Genomic DNA, 25,407 nt, shown 5'->3' with positions numbered 1-25,407 from the left:
CACACTAGAACAACAAGTGATACAAGGAGCTAAATGTTTTCAGATGGGGGTGGGGTCTCTCTGTTCAGATGCTCCGAGGTGTTTATTTAGAGAACTTGACTGGTATTATATAAAGGTACTAGGGATTTGTGAGACACATAGTAATATTTGAAATCGGCGCCTTTTCCCACAGCCTGGACTGGCTTTACATGCCAGTGGGAAATGGATTTGTTTGGTACAAAAACATCTGAGAACTCCTAGGCTAGCCATGCTAGAAAGGCAACATTTTCAATTCAACCCAGAACTTGAAGGGACAATAAGAGACTTTTCCCTTCAGAATCTGTGAGATCTTTCAACCTTAACCACTTAAACCCTATTATAAAAGGTCTGCTCCTTTTTTCCATCCATCTTCGACCACTTCTCCGGAATCGGGTCTCAGGGTCAATAGTTCCAGCAGAGAGCTCCAGACTTTTCTTTTCCCCTAGCAACATTAGCAACTTCCACCTGGGGGATCCCGAGGCGTTCCAAGGCCAGCATGGAGATATAATCCCCCCATCTGGTCCTTGGTCTGCCAGGGGGTCTCCTCTCCTCCCAGTTGGACGTGCAGCAAGGACCTCCCATAGGGAGACGCTCGGGAGGCATTCATGCTAGATGCCCCGAACCACCTAAGCTGGCTCCTTTCCAAGTGAAGGAGCAGTGGTTCTACTCCCAGTCTCTCGCGGATGACTGAACTTCTCACCCTATCTCAGCCACACTTCATGTTTTCCCTGAAGACCAAATCTCTTCGCCAAAAATAGCCGATCTACAAGCTCACAACACATCATATTTGCCCCAGAATAGGATGCTCGTTTTCATGTGATTAACGCCACCCCCCCCCCCCCCCATCTGTGCGATTTGTGCGCTTGTAGATCGGCTATTTTCGGCAAAGAGGTTTAGTGTAGCTAGAGCAAGTCAAGTACCAAGTATTGAAGGTTTAAGTGGTTAAATGTCTGAAATGAACAAAAAACATTAATTTACACAACACTGATAGTCAATGAAGCCATCTATGAAATCAATGAAAAAGTTTCATCTGCAACACAATTGCATGCAATGTAGTGGGGGTCCCTGCTTCATCTCTCCTCAGCTAGGGGGTCCTTGGGCTGCAAAACGTAGGAGTACATAGCTGTACCGTGTGTCTAAGTGACTCATCCAGTAGAGCCTGTGAAATGAGCGTGTTGTAGATAATCAGGATGACCCTAGCTACTCAAAGCTCCTCCAGACATGCTAGCAGGGCGTCAGTCAGTCAGCACAGCAGCACCTTATAACTAACTAACTAGGCCATCCTGGCTCCACACTGGGAGGCAGTGGCTGCTTATGACATTTACTGTCTGCTATTAGTCTGCACTGGAACTGGAGCTGAGAGAGACAGCAGGGAGGCAGAGAGCACTTTGTGTTTGCGTTAGTGTGTGTGTGTGTGTGTGTGTGTGTGTGTGTGTGTGTGTGTGTGTGTGTGTGTGTGTGTGTGTGTGTGTGTGTGTGTGTGTGTGTGTGTTTCATTGAGGTTAACATAGCAGGTGTGTGGCTGGAAGGCGAGTGTGTACGCACATGTGTGCTGCTCAGACCCTCTACCTTCATAATATTGCTGTTGTCGGGCAGAAACCTCTTATCTCCATATTAATACGTTTTATAACTTATTAATATTTATATCATATATACGTTTTTGTTGTGTTTTTTTCCCGTAATTTAACACCCTACTTGATCATACTACAGCGTCACACAAAACCATCAAAAGTAGCCGATCCGAGCTTGCAGATCTGCTACTTTTGATATTTTTGAATTTGAATCCTGAAAAGTAACAGTTTTTTTTTGGGGGACATATGAGGTTTCCAACCCTGACAGAGACGATATTATAGTGGGAGTGGAATTTTACCATCTCGTGCCAGGATGGAATGTTGATGATACCAACAGGACCAACAGACCTACAACTCTTCCCCCGACCGGGTGTCACCAGGCCAGGCCTATGACATCATAGCAATGCTGGTTACTCATGCTCTGATGCTCTCCGTGTGTGTGTGAGTGTGGGGGGAGGTTTAGCGTGAGTTGTGTGTGTGTGTGTGTGTGTGTGTGTGTGTGTGTGTGTGTGTGTGTTGTGAGTGAGTGCATGCCCAATGTACGTAGATCTCCCGGATCGGTTTCTGTCAGCCAGGTGTACGTTACGCCGGCTGGGTGTAATGTTTCAACATCAGGGTTGCGGGGGTTGATTCCTGATATGACTACTGAGTACTGACTGAGCCACTCCGTTTTCCTACCACTATACCAAACAAAAAAAAAACCTTGTATGGTTCAAACTGGAAAAACCTTGTATGTCCAAAAAAAAAACTGTTACTTTTCAGCAAAAACGGAAGAAAGAACCTGTGTTTCAATGGATCCCAATGTGGTTATTATTTATTCACGAGCTCTTGTCAATACTTTTCTTTGGTTCGATATTTATAAAAGCCACAGAGACACACTTAAAGACTTTCAACTTTTAACTTTCAAATAGCTGATCTTTTCTACAAGGTCTTTTTGCTACTTTTGTGCAACACTATTGCATTAAGAAGTAGTGTGATCAAGTAGGGCGTTATCTTATGAAAAAACACAGAAAGTTGAAATATGGAGATATGAGGTTTCTGCCCGACAGTGACCAATAGTATCCATGCTCCTCTGTGGTGTCTGGGCCTTCGGCTTGAGGCTTTGGGTTATTTCCATAACCCAGCCGATGTGGTTTAAAAGTCTGAGAAGTCGCTCAATAATGATTCATACAGATGGACTGCGTTCATCCTTAAGTAATGACCGTATGGTCTTTATGTCAACAGATGCAGGAGCGAGGCTAATAAAAGCAACTGGCGTGTCTGCACACACACTCATGCATGGGGCTAGTTCATAGCGATGAAGCGGCAAGACACTATTTCTGTGTGCAGTTAACCCAGGTTTTCTGAAAAACGTGTGCTGTTATATCAGTGGTTCTCAAACTTTTTTTCATGTCAAGCACCTCCACAATTATATGTATTTGGCCACGGACTCCCATCTCAAAATATTTTGTTCCAGGGACCCCCAGAAGCAAAGATTTGAGTTAAAAATGTTTGCTTTAAAAATATATATATTCAAAGATTTGCAAAAATGTTCACGATTTTTCAAATATAGCAGATCTACAAAAAAACGAAGTACAAAATAATGGTTTAAGTGGTTATACATGGGTTAATGGTCTTTATTTTAATGTATAATTCGTGTAATTCAATTAATAAAAATAGAATAGAATGTAAGAGTTTACGTCACGTTAATGGACACAGTAAAAAAATATTCAGTGTTAATTCAGAACCAGAATCAACTTTATTGTCACAAGGTTTACAGGTGTACAGAACAGGGTGTGATATTCGTTTTTGTGCAAGCTCCATCGTTTTTGTTATTTTCAGAAAGAGAACAAAAGAAAGAAAGGGAGGGGTACTTTTACTTTACTTTATGATACCAATACTTTTGTACTTTTACTCAAGTACATTTTGAATTCCAGACTTTTACTTGTAACAGAGTATTTCTACATCGGAGTAATGATACTTTTACTTAAGTAAAACATTTGAGTACTTTTTCTACCACTGAGCGTTCGGCACAACTGCCAATCAGAGTAACTACTGTCCAATCACAAGGCGTCTTTCTCGGGACTTGTCAGAATCTATTTGTATAACAATATAACGCTGAGGATTGTACTGTGTCATGTTAGCTTGCATGCTAGGTAGCCACGCACGCATAAATGTCCTCTCTGCTCTCCTTTTCGTAGCCGTGAGGCACAGCACTCAGACCAGCTTAACATTCTCCTGATCTTAACCTTGATTATGTGAAGGAGACGCACACAAATGACCTGGGAAGGGCCTTGGGGCGTCGCTGTGTTCCCCTTTGTAGCTGACAGACACACCACAGTGTGCTCATAAGAAATAGCCTCCATCTTGCTATCCCACAATAGGCTCTATGCACAGCAGCCATATTGGAAAGAAATTGGGCCGCTTCCACGCTTCCTTCACAGGTGTTACCAATGATACTAATGAAGGCTCTGTTCCATTCTTGTCAAACAGAGTCAGGGTGCTGATATTGTGCATGTTGGCTCACTGGAAACACTCTGCCACACCAGTGGGTCTCAAAGTGTGGTCCAGGGACCACACTTTAGTATCATTGGTAAAACCTGTGAAGGAAGTAAGGAAGATGCCCAATTTCTTTCCAATATGGCTCCTGTGAATATAGCCTATTCCACGGGGCACGACTCGAGGTGTCCCAGTCACTCATGGGGCTTATTTCTCTGTCCAGTACATTACCACGCCAACACGCACACACTGAGGACATGAACATTTCAGAACGGCAATTTTATTAATGTAATTTATTTTTATGTGGCCATTTTAACCACAACCCTAATATAATCATAAAATAATCAGGCATAACTCCAACATCAACCCTTAAACCGAACCTCTAAAATGTCAAACCCCTAACCCAAAACCGCACCTTGAATCTTCTCCTGTAATTGTAACTCATTGTTATTATTAACCATAAAACGACAATTTCTCTGGTGAAGACCATCAGGAAAATTGTCCGCACAATATCTGTTTCTCATATTCTACTCTACTAGACATTTTGGCCCTCACTAGTATCGTAATACACACACACACACACACACACACACACACACACACACACACACACACACACACACACACACACACACACACACACACACACACACACACACACACGTTCTGTCTACAGTGGAAACACAGTGGGAGGTGGAAATGTGTTATTGGTGTTAACAGAGGACACCCGCTATACACAAACACCCTTATTCACCTTACGCACCCTATTCACCTTATTCAGCCCTTATGTTCCTCACACATCCAATGCTAGAATACCCCCCAAACACACACACACACACACACACACACACACACACACACACACACACACACACACACACACACACACACACACACACACACACACACACACACACACACACACACACACACACACTCACTCCCAGTTAATGACCAACTCTCTATTCTGGAGCTATCCCAAGACACCATGCCAATGAAGAAACCTAAGAAGAAGATACCCCAACCCATCCACCCCACCCCCACCCACCAGCACACACACACACACACACACACACACACACACACACACACACACACACACACACACACACACACACACACACACACACACACACACACACACACACACAAGAGCATGCACTCTTGTCTCATTAATCAGATGGATTTGTGGGGGGGATGGGGTGAAGGCAGGAGGGGAAGGGGCGGGGGGTTGAGGACGGGAGAGCTTACATTGCATGTGGGGTAATATCGATTCCTGACCTCCTCGTGTTACGGCTGGCATTTCACACACACACACACACACACACACACACACACACACACACACACACACACACACACACACACACACACACACACACACACACACGCGCGCGCGCGCCTCGCGCCAACAACCCCCCCCCCCCGCCAGGCTGGTGGTATGATCCATGGTCTGGGGGCCGGGACCCCGGGACCCTACCACAACATGCACAGTAGGGGCGAATGAAACCTAAGAAAGGCCAAAGGTTGTGTCCCCTCTATGACAGACACAGACACTGGGTTTATAGACGTTGGCTGAGAGAGAGAAAGAGAGAGAGAGAGAGACACACACACACCATGAGGCAGCTATTCCCAACTTGTGCCAAAAATAATTTTCAAAACACTACAATGTTAGTTATCGTTGCTCTCGGGCAGAAACCTCTTATCTCCATATTCAATTTTTTATTTTTTTTGCCCCGTAAATTAACTCCCTACTTGATCATACTACAGCGTCACACAAAAGTAAGCAGCAGATCTACAAGCTACAGATCTACAAGCCCGCCCTTGGTGAGCAGGGCGGGGCATCATGGAGGGCACCTGGGCCTTGGGTGGCCCAGTGCCTCCAGGAGTCTTAGAAGTTCATGGTTAATGATCATTCTCTAGAGACTCAGTCTGCTGTTACAGTAGCTCTCCATGCTCCTTTGTTAGATCCAGGTTTTGACTTATGGCGTTCCATCCACACACACCCTGCACTACACCATGTCTCATCCACACACTTACATACAGTCATTGGTGTAAAGTAACTAAGTACATTTACTCAATTGCTGTACTTAATTACAATCTTGTGTTACTTTTACTTTACCGGAGTGTTTCCAATTGTCTATACTTTTACTTCTACTCCACTGCATCTCAGAGGGAAATATTGTACTTTTACTCCACTACGATTATTTGAAAACTTTAGTTACTAGTTACTTTGCAGATATAAATATATTACGTTATAAAACATACATTAACCACTTTAGTTTATTTTATACCTAGGCTATTTGAAAATAGCCGATCTACAAGCTCACAACGCGTCACGATGCGACGCGTTGTGAGCTTGTAGATCGGCTATTTTCAAACATTTTAGTACTTTTACTGTTGGTACTTTGAGTACATTTTCATACCAATACTCTTGTACTTTTACTCAAGTACATTTTGAATTCCGGACTTTTACTTGTGACAGAGTACTTCAACATTGAAGTATTGATACTTTTACTTAAGTAAAACATTTGAGTACTTTTTCCACCACTGCATACAGTACAATACTGATTTACTGACTCCACTTCCCGATAAGGATCTTTAGCACGTAATGTTTAGGGCAGGCAGCGCCCTTGTTGCCGGAAGGTCGGCAGTTCGATTCCCCGGACTGGCAGGAAGATCTGGGTGGGGAAGTGAATGGTCACCACTCCCCCAACACAGCTGAAGTGCCGTTGTGCAAGGCACTGAACCCCTAACTGCTCCAGTGGAGCTGCTTAGTGGCCAACAGCATAAGACTGTGGTTGTACTAGTCAGCTCCCAGGTTTTAATTTGTCTGTCTGTCTGTGTTTCTATGGTAAAGGGCGTTGCTGAAAATTAGCATATGTGCTCAGCTTCTACCCTGGGTAAATTAATGCTAGGTAACTTTTTCAATAAAAATAAAGTTAAATTGTATATCTTTTGTGAGTGGCAAATGTTTCACAAACACCCACTCCATGAATTTCACCCCCGAAAGCCTTTTATTTATATATTTTCTATTGAACGTTGTCGAGCATGACTTTCCCACGAAAATGACGTCATCTGGCCGGAAAATGGAAGCGGAAATGCACCGGTGTCCTGTTTGGCCAGGAACTACTGCACCGGTTTCCTGTTTGGCCAGGAACTACCGCGCTAATAACAAAAAGGAAACTCACGCTGATTTTAAGAGATTGTATGATTTGAAGAACGAAAAAAAACAGAAAAAGAAAACACAGCTCACGGTAACTAAAGCTCCACTGGCTAAGAGAAACGATCCACAGATCGTATAAAACAATTAAAAGAACGCTTTTTGAGACGCTTCCGTCTTCCGGTGAAAACGAATGAAACTCTGGATAACGCAGTAATAAATGAACGGCCTGCAGTGACGGTAATGACCAGCAAAGGCTGCTAAAAATCGTTTTTTTGAAATCTGCACTGTATAACTTTAATGAACATTAAATGTCACAAATTTTTTCAACCCATTTTACACCTAGGATCTCCCTCCCCTTTATTCGTCATGGCCCAGAGCCAGTCATGACACCAGCACCGTGTAAATACGCGACGCACACGTTGCTCAAAAACACTCTAAAATGGAACTACTGTCTTTCAAAGGGAAGCAGAAAAAGTCCTTTCATTATTCAGCCAGAGTTTAGCTCCTTTGCCTACACAATACACTAAAAGACAGTCCTCTGACAACCCTATTTCTATGTGTGTGTGTGTGTTCTAGGTATAGTCCATGAGAACGTGAAGATGGGGTCGGACGGCGAGAGCGACCAGGCGTCTGGGACGTCCTCCGATGAGGTTCAGAGTCCAGTCCGTGTCCGCATGCGGAACAACCACCACCGACGCATCTCCAATGAGGTACACACGCACACACACACACACACACACACACACACACACACACACGTTTCTATTACTATACTTGTGAGGACATCAACACTTTAGGACAGCCATTTTGACATTTTTAACCGTAAGCCTAAAGCCGAAAAACAGCAGATCTACAAGCCCACAACGCGCCGCAGCGCGACGCGTTGTGAGTTTATAGATCAGCTATTTTTCGGTGCATGACACTGGCGCGCAACTAAGTATAAATCATGTTTAACGCTAATTCAAATTTACTATAAAACAACCATTTGTCTTGCGAGGACCAGAAAAACGGTCCTCACAATGTATATTTCTTCAAATACTACTACTACGGTCCTCACTAGTATAGCAATACAAACAAACACACACACACACACACTGGCACATCTCCGACAAGGTGCACAATGCACACAGCCGCTGCTGAACCAGAGCATACTTGTCAATTCTCAGACCTGGGTTTTTTTGGCTCAGGGTGAAGCAGGTTATGTACTTAAAATAAAATATGAATGAATGTATGTACTGTATGTACAGTATGAATATATGAATGTAATTTATGTATGTACTTTCTCAAGTGTAGAGGCCAAAAAGTGTAGAGGCTTTAAATTATGTAGCCTTATCTACAGTATATGTTGATGTCTATGTGGCATGTGTGTGTGTGTGTGTGTGTGTGTGTGTGTGTGTGTGTGTGTGTGTGTGTGTGTGTGTGTGTGTGTGTGTGTGTGTGTGTGTGTGTGTGTGTGTGTGTGTGTGTGTGTGTGTGTGTGTGTGTGTGTGTGTGTGTGTGTGTGTGTGTGTGTGTGTGTGGAAGCCATGGAGTGATTACCACAGCAGTATTATGGGAAATGCCTCTGGACTCACAGTCTGCTGTCTCTAAAAATGTATGCTCCGTCGCGACTAATAGCCGAGAATAACAGAGGTAGGTCTGTTATTCTCGCCGCAAGACCAAGTATGAATCGCGCTGAACTGCACTTCTGAACGCTAATTAGTCTAATTTAAATCGGTGGTTCTCAAACATTTTCTTGTCAAGGACCCCAAAATGAAGATATATTTGGCCGTGGTGGACCCCCATGTGAAAACAGTTTGGGCCACAGAGGACCCCCCATACAAGATTTGTGTTGTTAAAATTAAAATTGTAGATCGTCTATTTTCAAATAGTCGATGTATACAGGGTTTAATGTGGTAAAAAATATTTTGATGCTATATTATTAAGTCATTTTGCTGTGGACCCCTGGAACCCCCTCAAGGACCCCTGGGGGTCCCCGGACCCTTCTTTAAGAACCACCGATTTAGACCATGTTTACTACAGAGAGAACGAGAGTGAGCGAGAGAGACACACAGAGAGAACGAGAGAAAGAGACACACACACACACACACACACAGTGGAAAGAGACGGAGAGAGACACTCGGGAGAGAGAGGAGAGGGAGAGAAAGAAACAGAAAGATGGAGAGACAGAGAGAGAATGGGGGATGGGTGGATGAGGAGGAGGAGGGAGAGATGGAGACAGATGTTGAGTTGAAAGAGCGGAACGGAGGGAAAAAGACGGAGAGGACAGTAATTACGGCGCTTGAAATAATTATTAGTATTACAAAGGGAAGGAAGGAATGCGACGGAATTAGGCTTGGAAGAGATGATAAGAACGCCACAGAAGGAGGGAGGGAGGGAGGGAGGGACACAGCGGAGGAGAAACTGGCAGGACTGGATGGTTGGTGGGGGCTGTGAAGCCTAATTTATGCGCCGTCGCGCAACGGTGTTGCACTTCAAAAATAGCAGACTCACAAGCTCACATTGTGAGCTTGTGAGTCTGCTATTTTAGGCGCACTGCTTCGCCGTTGTTGTACAATTATAAATTGGGCTTAACCCATTGTCATTTTAGATTTTTAGCTATATAACCATATATTTTATACTTTGGGTTATTAAAAAATAGCAGATATCGTTGCTGTCCGGCAGAACTCCATTTTTCCGCTTTTGCATTTTTTTTCCATAAATCAGTGCTATTGAACACCCTTTATGTCTGTTTGTTGATTAAAAAAATATTGAACCAATGAAAAGTATTAAAAAGTCCACGTTTTGTTTTGTTTTTGTCATTTCCTGAAAAAAAACTTGGAGTTAGTTGGTTTCTGCCGGACAGCAGAGATATACAAGCTACAAGCTTGTAGATCATCTATTTTATTTTAATATATATATTCAAAGATTTGCACACATTTTCACAAAAAATAGCCGATATACAAGCTCATAGCGCGGCACTTGGTGCCGCGCTATGAGCTTGTATATCTGCTATTTTTGAATAGCCAAAGAAATCTAAAATGACACAGATTCTTTCCCGGTCTGAATGGGTTAAGGTGCAACCCGCTTCAAGCTAAGCTAATGGAAAATGGCAGAGGTGATATTAACTATGAATAAATTAGAAAAAGAGTTTGCGCATCAACAATGAGTTTTCTCAGTGGAGTGCTAGACCCAAAATCCACTATAAACATCAAAAACAGGAATTGAAAATCCCCGACAAGGTCGCACATCCCGAATTTCAAATCAATGGAAGACAAGCCTACTCATGAAGGCTCTTTGCCAAAACGCGTAAGCGTTCGTTTATTGGTGTGTCCCAATAAAAACCTGGAAATGTGAGTACTTTGTCCTCCATTGATTTGAAATTTGGGATGTGCTACCTTTTTGGGGATTTTTTTCAATTCCTGTTTTTGACTAACTATGAATACTTTGGAAAAAAAAGAAACATGTGAAAGTAACTCTGCTGTCCAGTGTCCACGTAATATTAGTTTGTTCATGGTGCATGTTTTCCCCGTGTCCCCTAGGCCAGGGGTTCTCAACCTTTTCAGGCCGCGACCCCCAAAATAATGATATTATTTCCCGCGACCCCCCGCGTGCACGCGCACGGTCCCGTTCGCGCGCGTGAAGGTTACTTAATTATAATAGGTTATTTGATAATTGTTTATTATCAAAACATTTTTGCAAAAAGTGGGTAAATTGAGCAAATTAGCTGATAAAACATGAATTAATGATAACATAAAAAAATATTTTGTTAAAAAAAAAAAGTTTTTTTTTTTTTTTTAATTCACCCAAAAATCTGGTGACCCCCCCAAATTATTTGGCGACCCCCCTGGGGGTCGCGACCCCCAGGTTGAGAACCACTGCCCTAGGCTATAGGTACCCTCACAAAAAACGTGCAGTAATCCTGGTCTGTATACTGCCTCGCCCTGGTCAGCCGGGGCGCCTGATGGAGGGGAAAGGAACTGGTTGGAATAACGTGTTCCTTCCACGCGCTACGTCCTACCGGGGAAACTCCCCCCTGTCAGGTGATAAGAAGGCTTGTTAGCCCTCATGCATTGAAGGAGGCATGAGCTCGGCTCTGGGCTCTCCCTAGGCTGGAATAGAGAGTGTAGCGCCTAGGATTACTTAGACAATTGGCACTGGGTGAAAAAAAATGGGGTTGCAAAATCATGGGATAAAAATGAAGTAAGAAAATAAATAAATTGTTTGTTCATACGGATCCCCAATAGCTGACGCCTAGACGACAGCTAGACTTCTGGAGTCCAAGACATTAATATACATTAACAGTAAAAAAATAAAAGTCAAGTATCACATGAAAAAAATCGATTTAAAAAAAGGGAAACCAACAGGAATTACAACAGATTTCAAAAGCAGCACGATCAATCTGGTATGTAAGCTAAGATGGTATGTGTTGAGTGTACAGTACATAAAGTCTACGTTTCCTTTTGAAACAAGCCGTTCCTTTGATGTGACGAATATCGCCTGGAAGACAATTCCATAGTACAATTGACCTATAAAATAACAGCCCTCTTCATTGAGTTGGAATGATAATAAAGATGGGTTGGAATTCCTTGAGCTTGTAGGTCTGCTGTTTTCGACACGACGGAGCATAAATGAGGCTCAAAAACAACGGTTTCCTCCTCCTAGCCATTCCTCCTCTTCTGTTCCCTCCTCCCCCCCCCCCCCCCACCCCCCCCATCATCTGGCTTCCTCTCCCCTCCAGGAATCTGTCCATCTTTCCTACCCTTCTCTACATGTTCCTGTTTTCCTCCCCCCCTCCTCCTCCTCGCTCTGTCAGGAGGGCATTCTACCACAGTGCCAGCCTCCATCTCTCTCTCTCTCTCTCTCTCTCTCTCTCTCTCTCTCTCTCTCTCTCTCTCTCTCTCTCTCTCTCTCTCTCTCTCTCTCTCTGTCACTCCCCGCTGTCAGTGTGTGTACAACAGTCACATGTGCCAGAGCCAGGTCAGAGAGATGCATCGTGGGTAGTGTGTGTGCATGCATGTGTGTGTGTGTGTGAGCGTGTTCAAAAAGATACATTTCAGGAGGACAATGAGGGACCTACTAGAGCTGTTCTGCATTGTGAGTATATGGGGGACACGTGTATATATATGCTATGTATGTGTGTTTGAGTGTGCGTGTGTGTTTTGTCTCTACCATTGTGAATGAGAGGATGTGTGTTTCTTCATCATGTGCATGGTGTCACTTGGTGCCCTGTTTGTTTAACCCATTCGATCCGGGAACGCATCTGTGTCAGATTTCTTTGGATGCTATTCAAAGATAGCAGATATACAAGCTTATAGTGAGCTCATACCGAGCGCCGCGCTACGAGCTTGTAGATCTGCTATTTGTTTTGAGAAATCGTGGAAATTTGTTATGTTATAGATTTTTTATTTTTAACGTCTTTGCTTCCGGGATGAGGGGGGGAACAACATATTTTGAGATGGGGGTCCGTGGCCAAATATCAAAGATTTGCACACATTTTCCACGATTTAAAAAAACAAAACAAAGCAGATCTACAAGCCCATAGCCGCGCTATGAGCTTGTAGATCTGCTATTTTTTTAATAGCTCAAAGAAATCTATAAAATGCTTTCCACAGTATGCGTTTCCCGGATTGAATGTGTTAAGAGAAGCGTGGGTCACCCACATGTACATACATGTGTGTGACCGTCCATTCACAGTCACTGGCATTTTCGTATATGAGGTTACATTGGGAATTTTCAATTAATCTTTATGCGTGATTTAACCCATTCAATCCGGGGACGCATCTCTGTCATTTTAGATTTCTTTGAGCTATTCAAAAATAGCAGATATACAAGCTAGCGTGGCACAGAGTGCCGCACTATGAGCTTGTAGATCTGCTATGCATTGTTATACATTGCGCGTCATGAAGTTGCGGCCGTGGGCCCGTCAGGGGGAAACGGAAGGTTTCCCAATTTGATCCCGGGCTCCCCCCGGCGTTACAGCGCTGAAGTGTCCTTGAGCAAGACAGTGAATCCCCCCCCCCCCCCCAACCGCTCCAGATGAGCAGGTTGGTGCTTTGCATGGTTTCCTCCTCCTCCTCCTCCTTCTCCGACTGTCGGTGTGTGAATGTGTGTGTGCGAACGGGTGAATATAATGCACATTGTAAAGCGCTATTGAATAAAGGCACTATACTGTAAATGCACCATTTACCGTATCGTCTCTGTCAGGGTGGAAACCTCCAGTGGTGGAAAAAGTAGTCCGATATTTTACTTAGGTAAAAGTATCAATACTGCAATATAGAAGTACTCCGTTACAAGTAAAAGTCCGGAATTAAAAATGTACTTATTTACTTAGTAAAAGTACAAAAGTATTGGTATCAAAATGTACTTAAAGTACCAAAAGTAAAAGTACTAAAATGTTTGAAAATTGCAGATCTGCAAGCTCACAACGCGTCGCGATGCGACGCGTTGTGACGCGTTGTGACGCGTTGTGATGCGACGCGATGCAAATGCGACGCGATGCAATGCGACGCGATGCAACGCGACGCGATGCGACGCGTTGTGATGCGACGCGTTGTGATGCGACGCGATGCAATGCGACGCGATGCGACGCGTTGTGAGCTTGTAGATAGGCTATTTTCAAATAGCCTAGGTATAAAATAGGGCTAAAGTGGTTAATGTATGTTTTATAATATAATAATTGATAATTGCAAAGTAACTAGTAACCAAAGTTTTCAAATAATTGTAGTGGAGTAAAAGTGCAATATTTGCCTCTGAGATGTAGTGGAGTAGAAGTAAAAGTACTGAAAATTGGAAATACTCCAGTAAAGTAAAAAATACCTCAAAATTGTACTTAAGTACAGTACTTGAGAAAATGTGCTTAGTTACTTTACACCACTGGAAACCTCATACGTTATTCCAAAACTGTTACTTATCAGGATTCATATCCTTAAGTAGCAGATCTACAAGCTTTCGAGCTTGTAGATCTGCTACCTTTTATGTTTTTGAGGGACGCTGCAGTATGATCAAGTAGGGCAATGATTTACGAAAAAACGCCAAAAGTTAGAATATGGAGATGAGAGGTTCCTACCCCGACGGAAACGATTTCTGAAGTGTCAAAAGCTGAAATATCTACAAGCTCACAACACGTCTTGTCCGAGAGCTTATGGAGATCGTGCGATTTAACCCTGCGACACCGGCACACACCAACGCATAAATCAGGCTTTTACACTTGGCACTGTACTGTACTTGTATATTGATTGTTTGTGCTTTGCCTGCATCTACAGTACACACATACATCCATGTAGTGATTAATAATGTACAAGCAGGTTCTTTTCCCCTCAGCTATGCGTCTGTGTGGGTGCGGTGTTGGTTTTTGTGGGTTTTTTGCCAACCGCAGACACAAAAACACAATTTCAATTCAATTCAAGGGAGCTTTATTGGTATGAGAAAACATTACATTGTTACAGTGTCAAAATATAATAAAACAATTTAAGAAAAATACATTGGGAAAGTATGTACAGTTGGAGGGAGTACAGTGTTGTGCTAAACAGAGCTATGTCACATTGCAATGTTATATGCACGTTGGTAAGGGTATAAAGCTACTAAACAAACAGTAGAACTCTTTCAAGATTTTGCAGTCACTTTTGGGATAATTAGCAGCATTTTTCCCCAAAACTACTTAAAACGGTAGACAAAAAGCCACCGATTTAAAATGCGTTTAACCCATTAAAACCGGGAACGCATCTGTGTAACCACTTTAACCATTATTTTATACTTTGGCTATTCAGAAACCGCAGATATCCAAGTTCATGCTATAAGCTTGTAGATCTGCTATTTATTTTCAAAAATCGTGAAAATGTTTTTAAAGCAAACATTTTTAACTCAAATCTTTGCTTCTGGGGATTCTAAAAATGTCTTCTAAATCTAAACTTTTTTTTTAATTTTTGTATACATTATTTTTATTTATGTTACTTATAATCAGTGGTTCTCACACTTTTGAGAACCAAAAGTGTGAGATCAAGGACCCCCCAAAATGTATTTGGCCGCAGACCCCCATCTCAAAATATTCAGTTCCAGGGACCCTCCCCAGAAGCAAAGATTTGAGTTAAAAGTATATATATATTATTCAAAGATTTTCACAAATTTTCACAATTTTTTCAAAAATAGCAGATAGCCCAAGATATAAAAAAATGACACACAGATGCGTTCCTGGTCTTAAAGGGTTAAAGGTAGCAGCTCTGTTAATATGTGCAGTAGCTCTGTGTCAGAGGTCCACTCGGTGCAGATAGTGCAGGAAACACGACGGTTAGTAGTCCTTAGGGGTGGCTGTATTCCATTGGCTAACCCTCTCTATTATCACAACAGTTCACAGTTCTTGCTGCCGCATTCTGCAGCACAATTGGATCGCTAAATCGCGATTATTTGCGCAACAATTTGACGTCGAGTAAAATGTCACGATGGCGACCACAGCCAGTATAAGTGTGTGTCAACACCCTCAAGGCATTAGCTCATATGACATGGTGATGACAGGCTGTTATGTTAGCCTATGAGTTCCCTACATAAAACCATTATGGGCATGAAATCCTGCAGCCTTTCATCTTCACATAAACACCCCCAGAAGCGCCCATGCAGTGCATCCATACCGTACATATTTATATAGGATATATCAGGGTCACATCCTGTGGGGATATTGGGACCAAGCCAGCCCCAGTTGTTTGGCTGCCATGGAAACTACTGTGTGATTGGCATCTCGCCGCCTGTAGTCCTATACTATAATCCCAAGGTGTACGATGAGAGGATCGGCGATGCATTGTGGGAGATGTAGTGTGTGTATGCGCTGCTTGCTCGCTGCGCAGTGCTGACAGTCTGTCACGATTCCGTCTTCATCGACACTGTATGTAACGCGTGTAATCAAGCCTAATCGGCGGTGAATTCAGGGGCGGCCTTACTACAGCTGCATGACTGACAGTTTGCGCGCTGATCCTCTAATTAAGCTGATTTTTTTAATCATTCTTTTATACCAGCAGTGGTGGGAAAAGTACTCAAATGTTTTACTTATGTAAAAGTATCAATACTGCAATGTAGAAATACTCTGTTACAAGTAAAAGTAAGGAAAAAAGGGGGAAAAAATTAGTAAAAGTACAAAAGTATTGGTATCAAAATGTACTTAAAGTAACAAAAGTAGAAAGTAGTCATTACGCAAAATGTCCCATTTCGAGTTTTCAAATGTATAAAAATCTTTTGAAAATAGCAGATCTACAAGCTCACAATGCGACGCATTGTGAGCTTGTAGATCTGCTATTTTCAAATGGCCGAAATGTATATAGGGTTGAAGTGGTTAATGTATGCTTTTTAATAATAATAAAGTAACTAGTAACTAAAGTTTTCAAATAATTGTAGTGGAGTAGAAGTACAATATTTGGAGCCGAGATGTAGTGGAGTAAAAGTATTGGAAATTGGAAATACCCAAGTAAAGTACAAATACCTCAAAATTGTACTTAAGGACAGTACTTAAGTAAATGTACTTAGTTACTCTGCACCACTGGATACCAGATTGTGTGTGTAATGTGTATATTGTAGGAAAATCCCCTGTGGTGGTAGTGTAACACTCGTTCATTATATATTGGTGGCTCTCGATTCGTCGTCAGTCAGTGGAAGCCCTTCTACAGTCCCGGATGACATCAGATTCGATTAGAGTCTTGGCTGTCTCGTCGCAAACTCTGAGAGAGCCAAGTTTATGTCCTCCGACTGAACTCTCTAAAAAAATCATAACCGATGTGTTAGGAAGAAATAAAGTACTGTTTATTCCTAGAGTACATTTAAACAAGTCTTAACCCATTAAGACCTGGAACGCATCTGTGTCACTTTTTGATTTGAGCTAAAAAGCATTATTTTACACTTTGGCTATTCAAAAATAGCAGATATACAAGCTCATAGCGCGGCACCGAGTGCCGCGCTATGAGCTTGTAGATCTGCTATTTTTGAAAAATCGTGAAAATATGTGCAAAAGTTTGAATATATTGTTTCAAAGCGAACATTTTTAACTCAAATCTTTGCTTCTGAGGGTCCCTGGAATAACATATTTTGAGATGGGGGTCGGCGTCCAAATACATATAATTTTGGGGGTCCTTGACATGAAAATGTTTGAGCACCACTGATATACAGTAGAAACATACGTTTTTTCAGAATACTGTTGGGATTAAGAAGACATTTGTAGAATCGGCTTCGGGTCTTAATGGGTTAAGCTGAGCAAAGTGCTGTTACAAAAGGATATTGTATGACAAGTATATTTGAAAAGTTATTGGGCCCCAGAAGGCCTTCATTTCAAGCCAGCTGTAATGCACGTTTTACTGGCCTCCCGGGAAAGACAAGCTACTGAGAGACTCATCTAAAACTCTGCAGCTCGACTGTTAAACACAACCAAGGGGAGAGAACACTAATAGTCCAGCTGCGTATCATTTAGAAATGATTAGGCCGCCGATAGCCGAGTGGTTATAAGGCACGTACCACATAGGCTCTGATGCCACAGCGAGTCCCGGGTTCGATTCCCAAGCCCAACGGACCCTCGCTGCAGGTCACTCCCCGACAGTGGTGGAAAAAGTACCAAAATGTTTTACTTAAGTAATACTGCAATGTAGAAATACTCTGTTGCAAGTAAAAGTCTGGAATTCAGAATATGCTAAAAGTAAAATAAATACATAAAATACCAAAAGTAAAAGTACACATTTCACAAGTTTTCAAATGTATAAAAATCCTTTCAAAATAGCAGATCTTTAAGCTCACAACTCGTTGGGAAGCGATACGTTGTGAGCTTGTATAAATTGAAATTGATATAGGGCTGAAGTGGTTAATGTGTTTTTTGTAATAATAATCTAAATCTACAAAGTAACTAGTAACTAGTTAAGTTACTACGTTTTCAAATAATTGTAGGGGAGTAAAAATACAATATTTATCTCTGAGTAGTTGAGTAGAAGTAAAAGTATTGCAAATTGGAAATACTCCAGTAAAGTAAAAGTACCTCAAAATTGTACTTAAGTACAGTACTTGAGTACATGTACTTAGCTACTTTCCACCACTGCTCCCCGACTCTCTCTCCCTGTTTCCTGTCTCTCTTCACTGTGGAATCAGTAAAGGCAGAAAAAGCCCCCGAAAATATATAAGAAAAAAAGAAAAGTACAGTACATTGCTACAGATAATAAATCTACAGTACATTGCTAACTCCCTTGTCAGCTACATGCTCTCAAAAACACTGTACTCTTCTGCTGCTGGTGTAATCTGTTACACCAGCAGTTCTTCGTTCTGTAGCTTCACGAACGGTCATTAAAAACCACACACCTTGCCTGTGCGAGGGTGTAATGTATTGTTGCTTCGCGCCTCCATGCCTGTATTGTCCGCTCACTGCTTCCTATACCTGCGCCTGGTGTCAGATAATAAACAACAGTTTACTGGCAGCATGAATGGCTGGCAGTAGCACTCGTTTTGCCTCGTTTAGCATGCGTTTTGCCTCGTCTAAGAAGACATTCAAAAAACTATTACTTCTTCCACCATTGTTGTTGAGTCAACGCACTGGATAACCCTGCTTCTGAGTAGGGTCAGTGGGTGCGCGCACTCAGAGCACCTAGGGCGCAGCTCACTTCATTTTCAAACGACCAGTGGTGTAAAGTAACTAAGTACATTTGCTTAAGTACAATTTTGAGGTATTTGTACTTTACATGAGTATTTCCAATTTTCTGTACTTTTACTTCTACTCCCCTACATCTCAGAGGCAAATATTATACTTTTACTCCACTACACTTCAGCCCTATATACATTTCGTCCATTTGAAAATAGCAGATCTACAAGCTCACAATGCGTCGCATAGCGACGCATTGTGAGCTTGTAGATCTGCTATTTTCAAAAGATTTTTACTACTAAGTACTTTTACTTCTAGTACTTTAAGTACATTTTGATGCGAATACTTTTGTACTTTTACTCGAGTACATTTTGAAATCTGGACTTTTACTTGTTACTTGTAATTTCTATATTGCAGAATTTATACTTTTTCTGGGGTAAAAAATGTGAGTACTTTGCTTTGTCACTTTTGCATTGTCATTTGCAGTACCACTGTAAATGACAATGCACCGACTGTGCTGAATTTACGAACGGCCAGAGAACGCTCAGTGCATATTTCCAAACGCACCCATAGAACGACACCCACCCTTCAATAGCTGGAGGTTCCTACTCCCTAATAACAGCAGAAAGGACAGAAGATCGGTGAAGCAGCCTTTATTTATCTCAGGTCCCAAAGCTATTAAACACGTAGCTTTAGTTCCAAAAGGAAGCTTAAAACCCATATTTTATACTTCAGCCTTTAACTAGCATTGCACTTGGATTTTGGAGCTTTAGTACTGCACTCTAGTTCTATGTACGTTATTCTTTAAAAAAATTATTGTCTCAAGTGTGTTTACATTTTTTATTCTCTTTGTAATGTTTTACCGGTAGTTCAGTTTTTTTTATGTTATTTCATCCTTTTTGTAAAGCACTTTGAGCTGCAATTCCTGCATGAAAGGTGCTATAAAAATAAAGTGTATTATTATTATTTTTCTATTATTATTATTATTAAAAGGCTGGTAGTGGCCAGTAGCAGTGGAGCACCAAACTGCACCTTGTCTTTGTAGTCGTGACCGCGGGACGTCACATCCAAGAGAGATTTGTGAGATCTGAAGAGGCCTATAGGAGGGGCTGAGTGAGTGCCAGTGATGGCCTGGCCATTAAAGAGCCTTGAAAGCAATCAGCAGGATCTTAAATTGAATTCTAAAATGGACAGGGAGCCAATGAAGAGAGGCAAAGGACTGGAGAGGGTGATGCGCTTGCACTTTTTAGCAGCAGTCAACATCCTTGCAGCTGCATTTAGGGACCATCTGCAGGCGAGATAATGAAGCCTGGCGGGTCTGGGGAAGGGGAACTGCAGCAGTCCAGACCAGACGTAATGAAGGCGTGAATAACTTTATTTTTTTTTGCCATATCGTGGAGAAGACAGAATGGACTTGAGTTTGGAAACGTTTGTGGCTTTGTCAAGACGGCTCCGAATCAATCAAGTAATGTGCTATGACATCTGCGATGTTTTCTTTTTTTATCTTGAAAGTATTGGAAAATGTTGCATACATTTGATTTTTTTTAACACAAATCTTCTCTTCTGGGGGTCCCTAGCACAACATTTTTGTGTCCAAGGCTGAATATATATATCATTTTGGGGGTCTAACCCCAACTACTGTGTCATAACATGGATTTTGCGCAACCAATTTTTATATTGAAATACTCTCTCTCTTTCTCTCTGTCTCTCACTCTTCCCCACCCACCCTCTCTCTCTTCTCTCAGGACATAAATAAGCGTCTGTCTCTCCCAGCTGATATTCGGCTACCGGAGGGCTACCTGGAGAAGTTTGCCATGAACAGCCCGCCCTTTGACAAGCCCATGAGCCGCAGGCTACGACGCGCCTCATTGGTCAGTATCGCGTGTGTGTGTGTGTGTGTGTGTGTGTGTGTGTGTGTGTGTGTGTGTGTGTGTGTGTGTGTGTGTGTGTGTGTGTGTGTGTGTGTGTGTGTGTGTGTGTGTGTGTGTGTGTGTGTGTGTGTGTGTGTGTGTGTGTGTGTGTGTGTGTCAGAATTGTGAGGACCCTTTTCCTGGTCCTCACAAGAACAATAATATTGTTGTTGTTATGGTAAAAAAAGATTTGGGGAGTTAGTTTTGCAATTAGGAAAAGATTCAGGTTGGCATTAGGGTAATGGATAAGGGATTTAGAGGTTAGCTTTAGGGTCTGGGGTAGAGTTTTCCCTGTTGATAGTCGTGTGGCGATGTCACACACCGAAGAATTGCCGTTCGACATGCTCACAAAGCTGTAGATCTGCAATTCTTCGGCTATTTTCAGTCGTTTTCAATAACGTCCTAAAATGTTGACATCCTCCTCACACATGCAAGCATAGTAATACAAACGTGCGTGTGTGCGTGTGCGTGTGTTTTGTGTGCGTGCACGCTTGTGTGTGAGCTATAGCTCCCAACTAGCTTTCGCCAACTGCTTTTAGCGACGCGTCGGTCTCTGCACATAATTGTCTCTGGCGGGTAAGTTTTGGATGTGCGCTGCTCTTTGTTGCGTCGCTTTGTTGCTGCGATGAAAGCGCTTACGATCCTCCCAACGCCATTGTGCATCACTGAGATGGTTGACTAAGGCTATTATACGTATTGTGTGCGTGCGAGAGACAGTGAGCGCGCGCACACACACACACACACACACACACACACACACACACACACACACACACACACACACACACACACACACACAAGCATGTGTGTGTGTGTGTGTGTGTGTGTGTGTGTGGTGCACGTACATGCATAAAACTGAGCACATACACACACGTAATGCAAAACGCCAAACAACACGCACAGAGTTATGATATAGTGCTGACAATGGCTCAGTGGGGGGCTGGGGGGGTCTGTCTGTATTATGTATTCAGGCCAAGAGCATTGTGGGTATGACTATGGGGGTGGGAGAGAGAGAGATGGGGGGGGGAGGGTGTTGTTGCATGGAGAGAGAGAGAGAGAGAGAGAGAGAGAGAGAGAGGGCGAAGGGATATCTGCTAGGCTAAGATAATTCATGAATATTCAGCGTTTTCCTTTTATTATCCCCATCTACTCTCTTTTGTATCGTTCTTCAAGTAGTCCTACTTCTTCCCACTCAGCGTTTTATTTTTGGGTTTTTCCGTGGTGGTGGTGGTGTTCCGACTGCTGTTGCTGTCGCTCTTTCCTGTGCCCCCGATATGGAGTGCGTCGTTTCGTTCCACGTGGAGTGCGTTTTCCACGCAGTACTTAGAGTGAAAGGAAGAAGAGGCTCTTTCCGTCAAACCTGTCTCTCACAGCTGCGGTTCAGCTTGTTATATTTACATTTGATTGAGGCGCAAAGGGCTCTCCTCGTACTAAGAATAGAGGGTTTAAGTGGTTAACAGAACCCCTTCAACCCAAGTTCAAGTTCAAGTTTATTATGTCCCAAACAAGGGCAATTTATGTTACAGCATATAATAATAAAAAACTCCAAAACACACATACACAAGACATAGACATGATCACAAGATCCAGACAACCTCTTTTCTCCATATTTTAAATGAACGCCCTACTCTCCTTACATACGACAGCGTCACGCAAAAGTAGCAGAACCACGATGCGTTTTGAGCTTGTAGATCTGCTACTTTTGCTATTTTTGAATTTGAATCCTGAAAAGTGGCAGTTTTGGACATATGAGGTTTCCACCTGAGAGACGACATATGAGTTAACCACTTAAACTACAAGCACTTTGATCTACAAGCTCATAACGCCTTGCAGCTCATAACACGTTTTTTCTTTTGGGGCTAATGTTCCCCCCAGAATAGGGATGCTGGAGTTCAAGTGGTTAAGCTTAACTGCGCACTTGAACCCCAGCATTCCTATTCTGGGGGGAACATTAGCCAACAAATAGCAGATCTACAAGCTCACAATGCGTCGCCGATTGATTGGAGATTTGGTGTAGAGTGAAAAGAGCGCACCGATTGCAACTCGGGTCCGTTGTACTAAGAATAGAGGGTCTAAGTGGTTAATGGGTTAATTTCTAGCTACTCCATAGGATGACGATGTGCCACTTGTCCAGAAGAACCCATTTTGAATCCGTTCTTGTCGACAAGCAACACCATCGTACTGCGGAGCATAAATTTGGTCAGTGGTTCTCGACCTGTGGGCCGTGAGGACTTTTGCAAGTGGGCCCCCCAAATTATTGACCAAGATAAGGGGTCAGACGGGTGGGCCGCAAAATGCATTTTTGAGATTTTCAAGTTGGCCCTGATCCAGAGCAACCACCGGATTAAGCTTTAGTTTTAAAGCAGTTTTTGCATTAACCACTCGAACCCTCTAGCGTCCCTATTGTGGGGTGAACATTAAGGCTAAAATAGCTTGGCTGTTTTCAGCGAATATACATATTTGGTGTAAAGGGAAACAAGCAGGAGGCCCAGTATGAACCCCCTGGGGGACCTCAGGCAACAAAATATACAGTTTTTTTAAAGGGATAGTTCACCCCCAAAATGACCTTTTTTTCTATCGATTAGTCACCCCATGGAGACTTAAATTCATGGATATTGTTTAGTTTTTGTCGCATTCCTAAGCCAATAATTTGATGACCGGCAGCAGTTCCGGTAGGAGACACAAAGAGTCTCCTTTGTGTCTCCTACCGGAACCACTGCCTACCGGTCCGCTGGTCATCAAATCATTGGCTTAGGAATGCGACAAAAACTAAAAAGAACTCCATTAAGTCTCCCACCCCATGGAGACTTGAATTAATATTAATCGATAGGAAAAAAAGTATTTTTTTTGGGTGAACTATCCCTTTAAGTGGTTAAAAAAAATACACTGGGCGATCATAGATGGTTCAATATTTATAAAAACCCACACAGACACATTTAACCACTTTCACTTTCAAAATGTTTCCAAAATTGTGGTAAAATAGCCACACACGTTTTCGCTACTTTCGCGCAACAAACACTCTCCCATGACAAAGTAGTAGCATTCATTCACTAAAACACCGCTTTCCGCTCGACAGCCACCGTAATAATATGGTCTCTGTCGGGTGGAAACCTCATAATGTCCAAAACTGTTGCTGTTGCAGATCTACAAGCTCGAAACGCGTCGCTTCGCACCGCCTTTCGAGCTTGTAGATCTGCTACTTTTGATGCTTTTGTGTGACGCTGTAGTATGATCAAGTAGGGTGTTAATTTACCGATACACAAAAAGAACACAAAAAGTTAGAATCTGGAGATAAAGAGGTCTCTGCCCCGACAGGCAGCGACCGTAATATAACGACTCAACTTTCTCCGCAGGGGGCCCCACAGAGATGAAAGGAGAGAGGGGGTGGAGAGAGGGAGAGCAGTGTTTGACTGTAATGATGGTGGAGGGTTTCATCACGGGTGGATGGGGGGGGGGGGGGGTTTAGAGAGCAGATGTCTGTGTGTGCTTAACAGGTGAGCACTGTAAAATGAGTGGCAAGACGTGTGTGTGTGTGTGTGTGTGTGTGTGTGTGTGTGTGTGTGTGTGTGTGTGTGTGTGTGTGTGTGTGTGTGTGTGTGTGTGTGTGTGTGTGTGTGTGTGTGTGTGTGTGTGTGTGTGTGTGTGTGTGTGTGTGTGTGTGTGTGTGTGTGTCATTTTGAGGGACCATTTCTCTGGTCCTGCTCCTCCTCACAAGGAAAGTGGTTGTTTATGATAAAAAAAAAAATACTGTGTATATATATTTTTTTAGAGCTCGGAAAATATTAGGTGTCACGATGCACCGAGAATAGCAGCAGATCTACAAGCTTATTGTAGATCTGCTATTTTCAGCTTGTAGGATTAGGCTTATAAAGAAATTGCAATAAATTGTTGGATGTCCTCACAAGTATAGTAATACAAGTGTGTGTGTGTGTGTGTGTGTATGTGTGTGTGTGTGTGTGTGTGTGTGTGTGTGTGTGTGTGTGTGTGTGTGTGTGTGTGTGTGTGTGTGTGTGTGTGTCTATGATGTAACGTATATCTATAATTCAGCAGCAGTTGCCCGTCTAGTCCGCAGTGCCTCATGCTGACTGGAATTACACTCCGGGACACCTAAGAGATAACAGAGAGAGAGAGGAAGGAAAAGAGAGGGAGAGAGAGAGGGAGTCAGGGAGCGGGAGAGAGAGAGAGAGAGAGGAGGAGGGGGGGGCAGTGTTGCATAAAGAGATGATGAGAGAGAGAAGGGGAGAAAGGACACAAGATAAGCGAGTGAATGACAGCGAGGGATGATGGGGGGAAAGTGGTACTATAGGGAGAGAGTGAACGTTGTTGCAGAGATAGGAGATGATGTGGGCCTGTTACAGTAGGTGTGGAAGACTCAGATAGTGAAAGGAAAAGACAGGTGAATGCAAAACTCTGAATGCCTGGACACTATAGGACAGTGGTTCTCAAACTTTTTCAGCCAGACGAAGGAAGACAGACAGACAGACATCATCAACGTTGAATATATTTCAACCCACACGAAAAGCATCAAGTAGCAGATCTACAAGCTCGAAACTTGAGCTACTTTTGCTATTTTTGAATCCTGAAAAGTAACAGTTTTGGACTGTTTTTGAGGTTTTCCCATCCGACAGAGACGATATATTTCAACCCTCACTCACGTCATCTTGGTTCTCCTCCATGGGGCTTGCAGGGGCA

General features: G+C 42.8%; 2 protein-coding genes across 6 annotated transcripts in view; one reads left to right on the top strand and one right to left on the bottom strand.

Moving 5' to 3' along the window:
- uckl1b (uridine-cytidine kinase 1-like 1b) overlaps window positions 1-25,407 on the bottom strand; it is a 476,626-nt gene that overhangs the window by 188,002 nt on the left and 263,217 nt on the right. The window lies entirely within an intron of this gene.
- The window catches only part of LOC311053011 (cyclin-dependent kinase 17-like), a 97,280-nt gene that overhangs the window by 49,963 nt on the left and 21,910 nt on the right, over window positions 1-25,407 (top strand). For all 5 annotated transcript variants that reach the window (XM_084068363.1, XM_084068364.1, XM_084068361.1 and 2 more), the window contains 2 exons: window positions 7,810-7,943; window positions 20,551-20,676. In XM_084068363.1, coding sequence (XP_083924489.1) covers window positions 7,810-7,943; window positions 20,551-20,676 — 260 coding nt within the window. The remainder of the gene's footprint in view (window positions 1-7,809; window positions 7,944-20,550; window positions 20,677-25,407) is intronic.

This window comes from Gymnoscopelus microlampas (genome assembly GCF_963454915.1).
Source record: "Gymnoscopelus microlampas genome assembly, chromosome: 10".
NCBI classification, from domain to species: Eukaryota; Metazoa; Chordata; class Actinopteri; order Myctophiformes; family Myctophidae; genus Gymnoscopelus; species Gymnoscopelus microlampas.
This window is presented reverse-complemented; position numbering and strand designations above follow the sequence as displayed.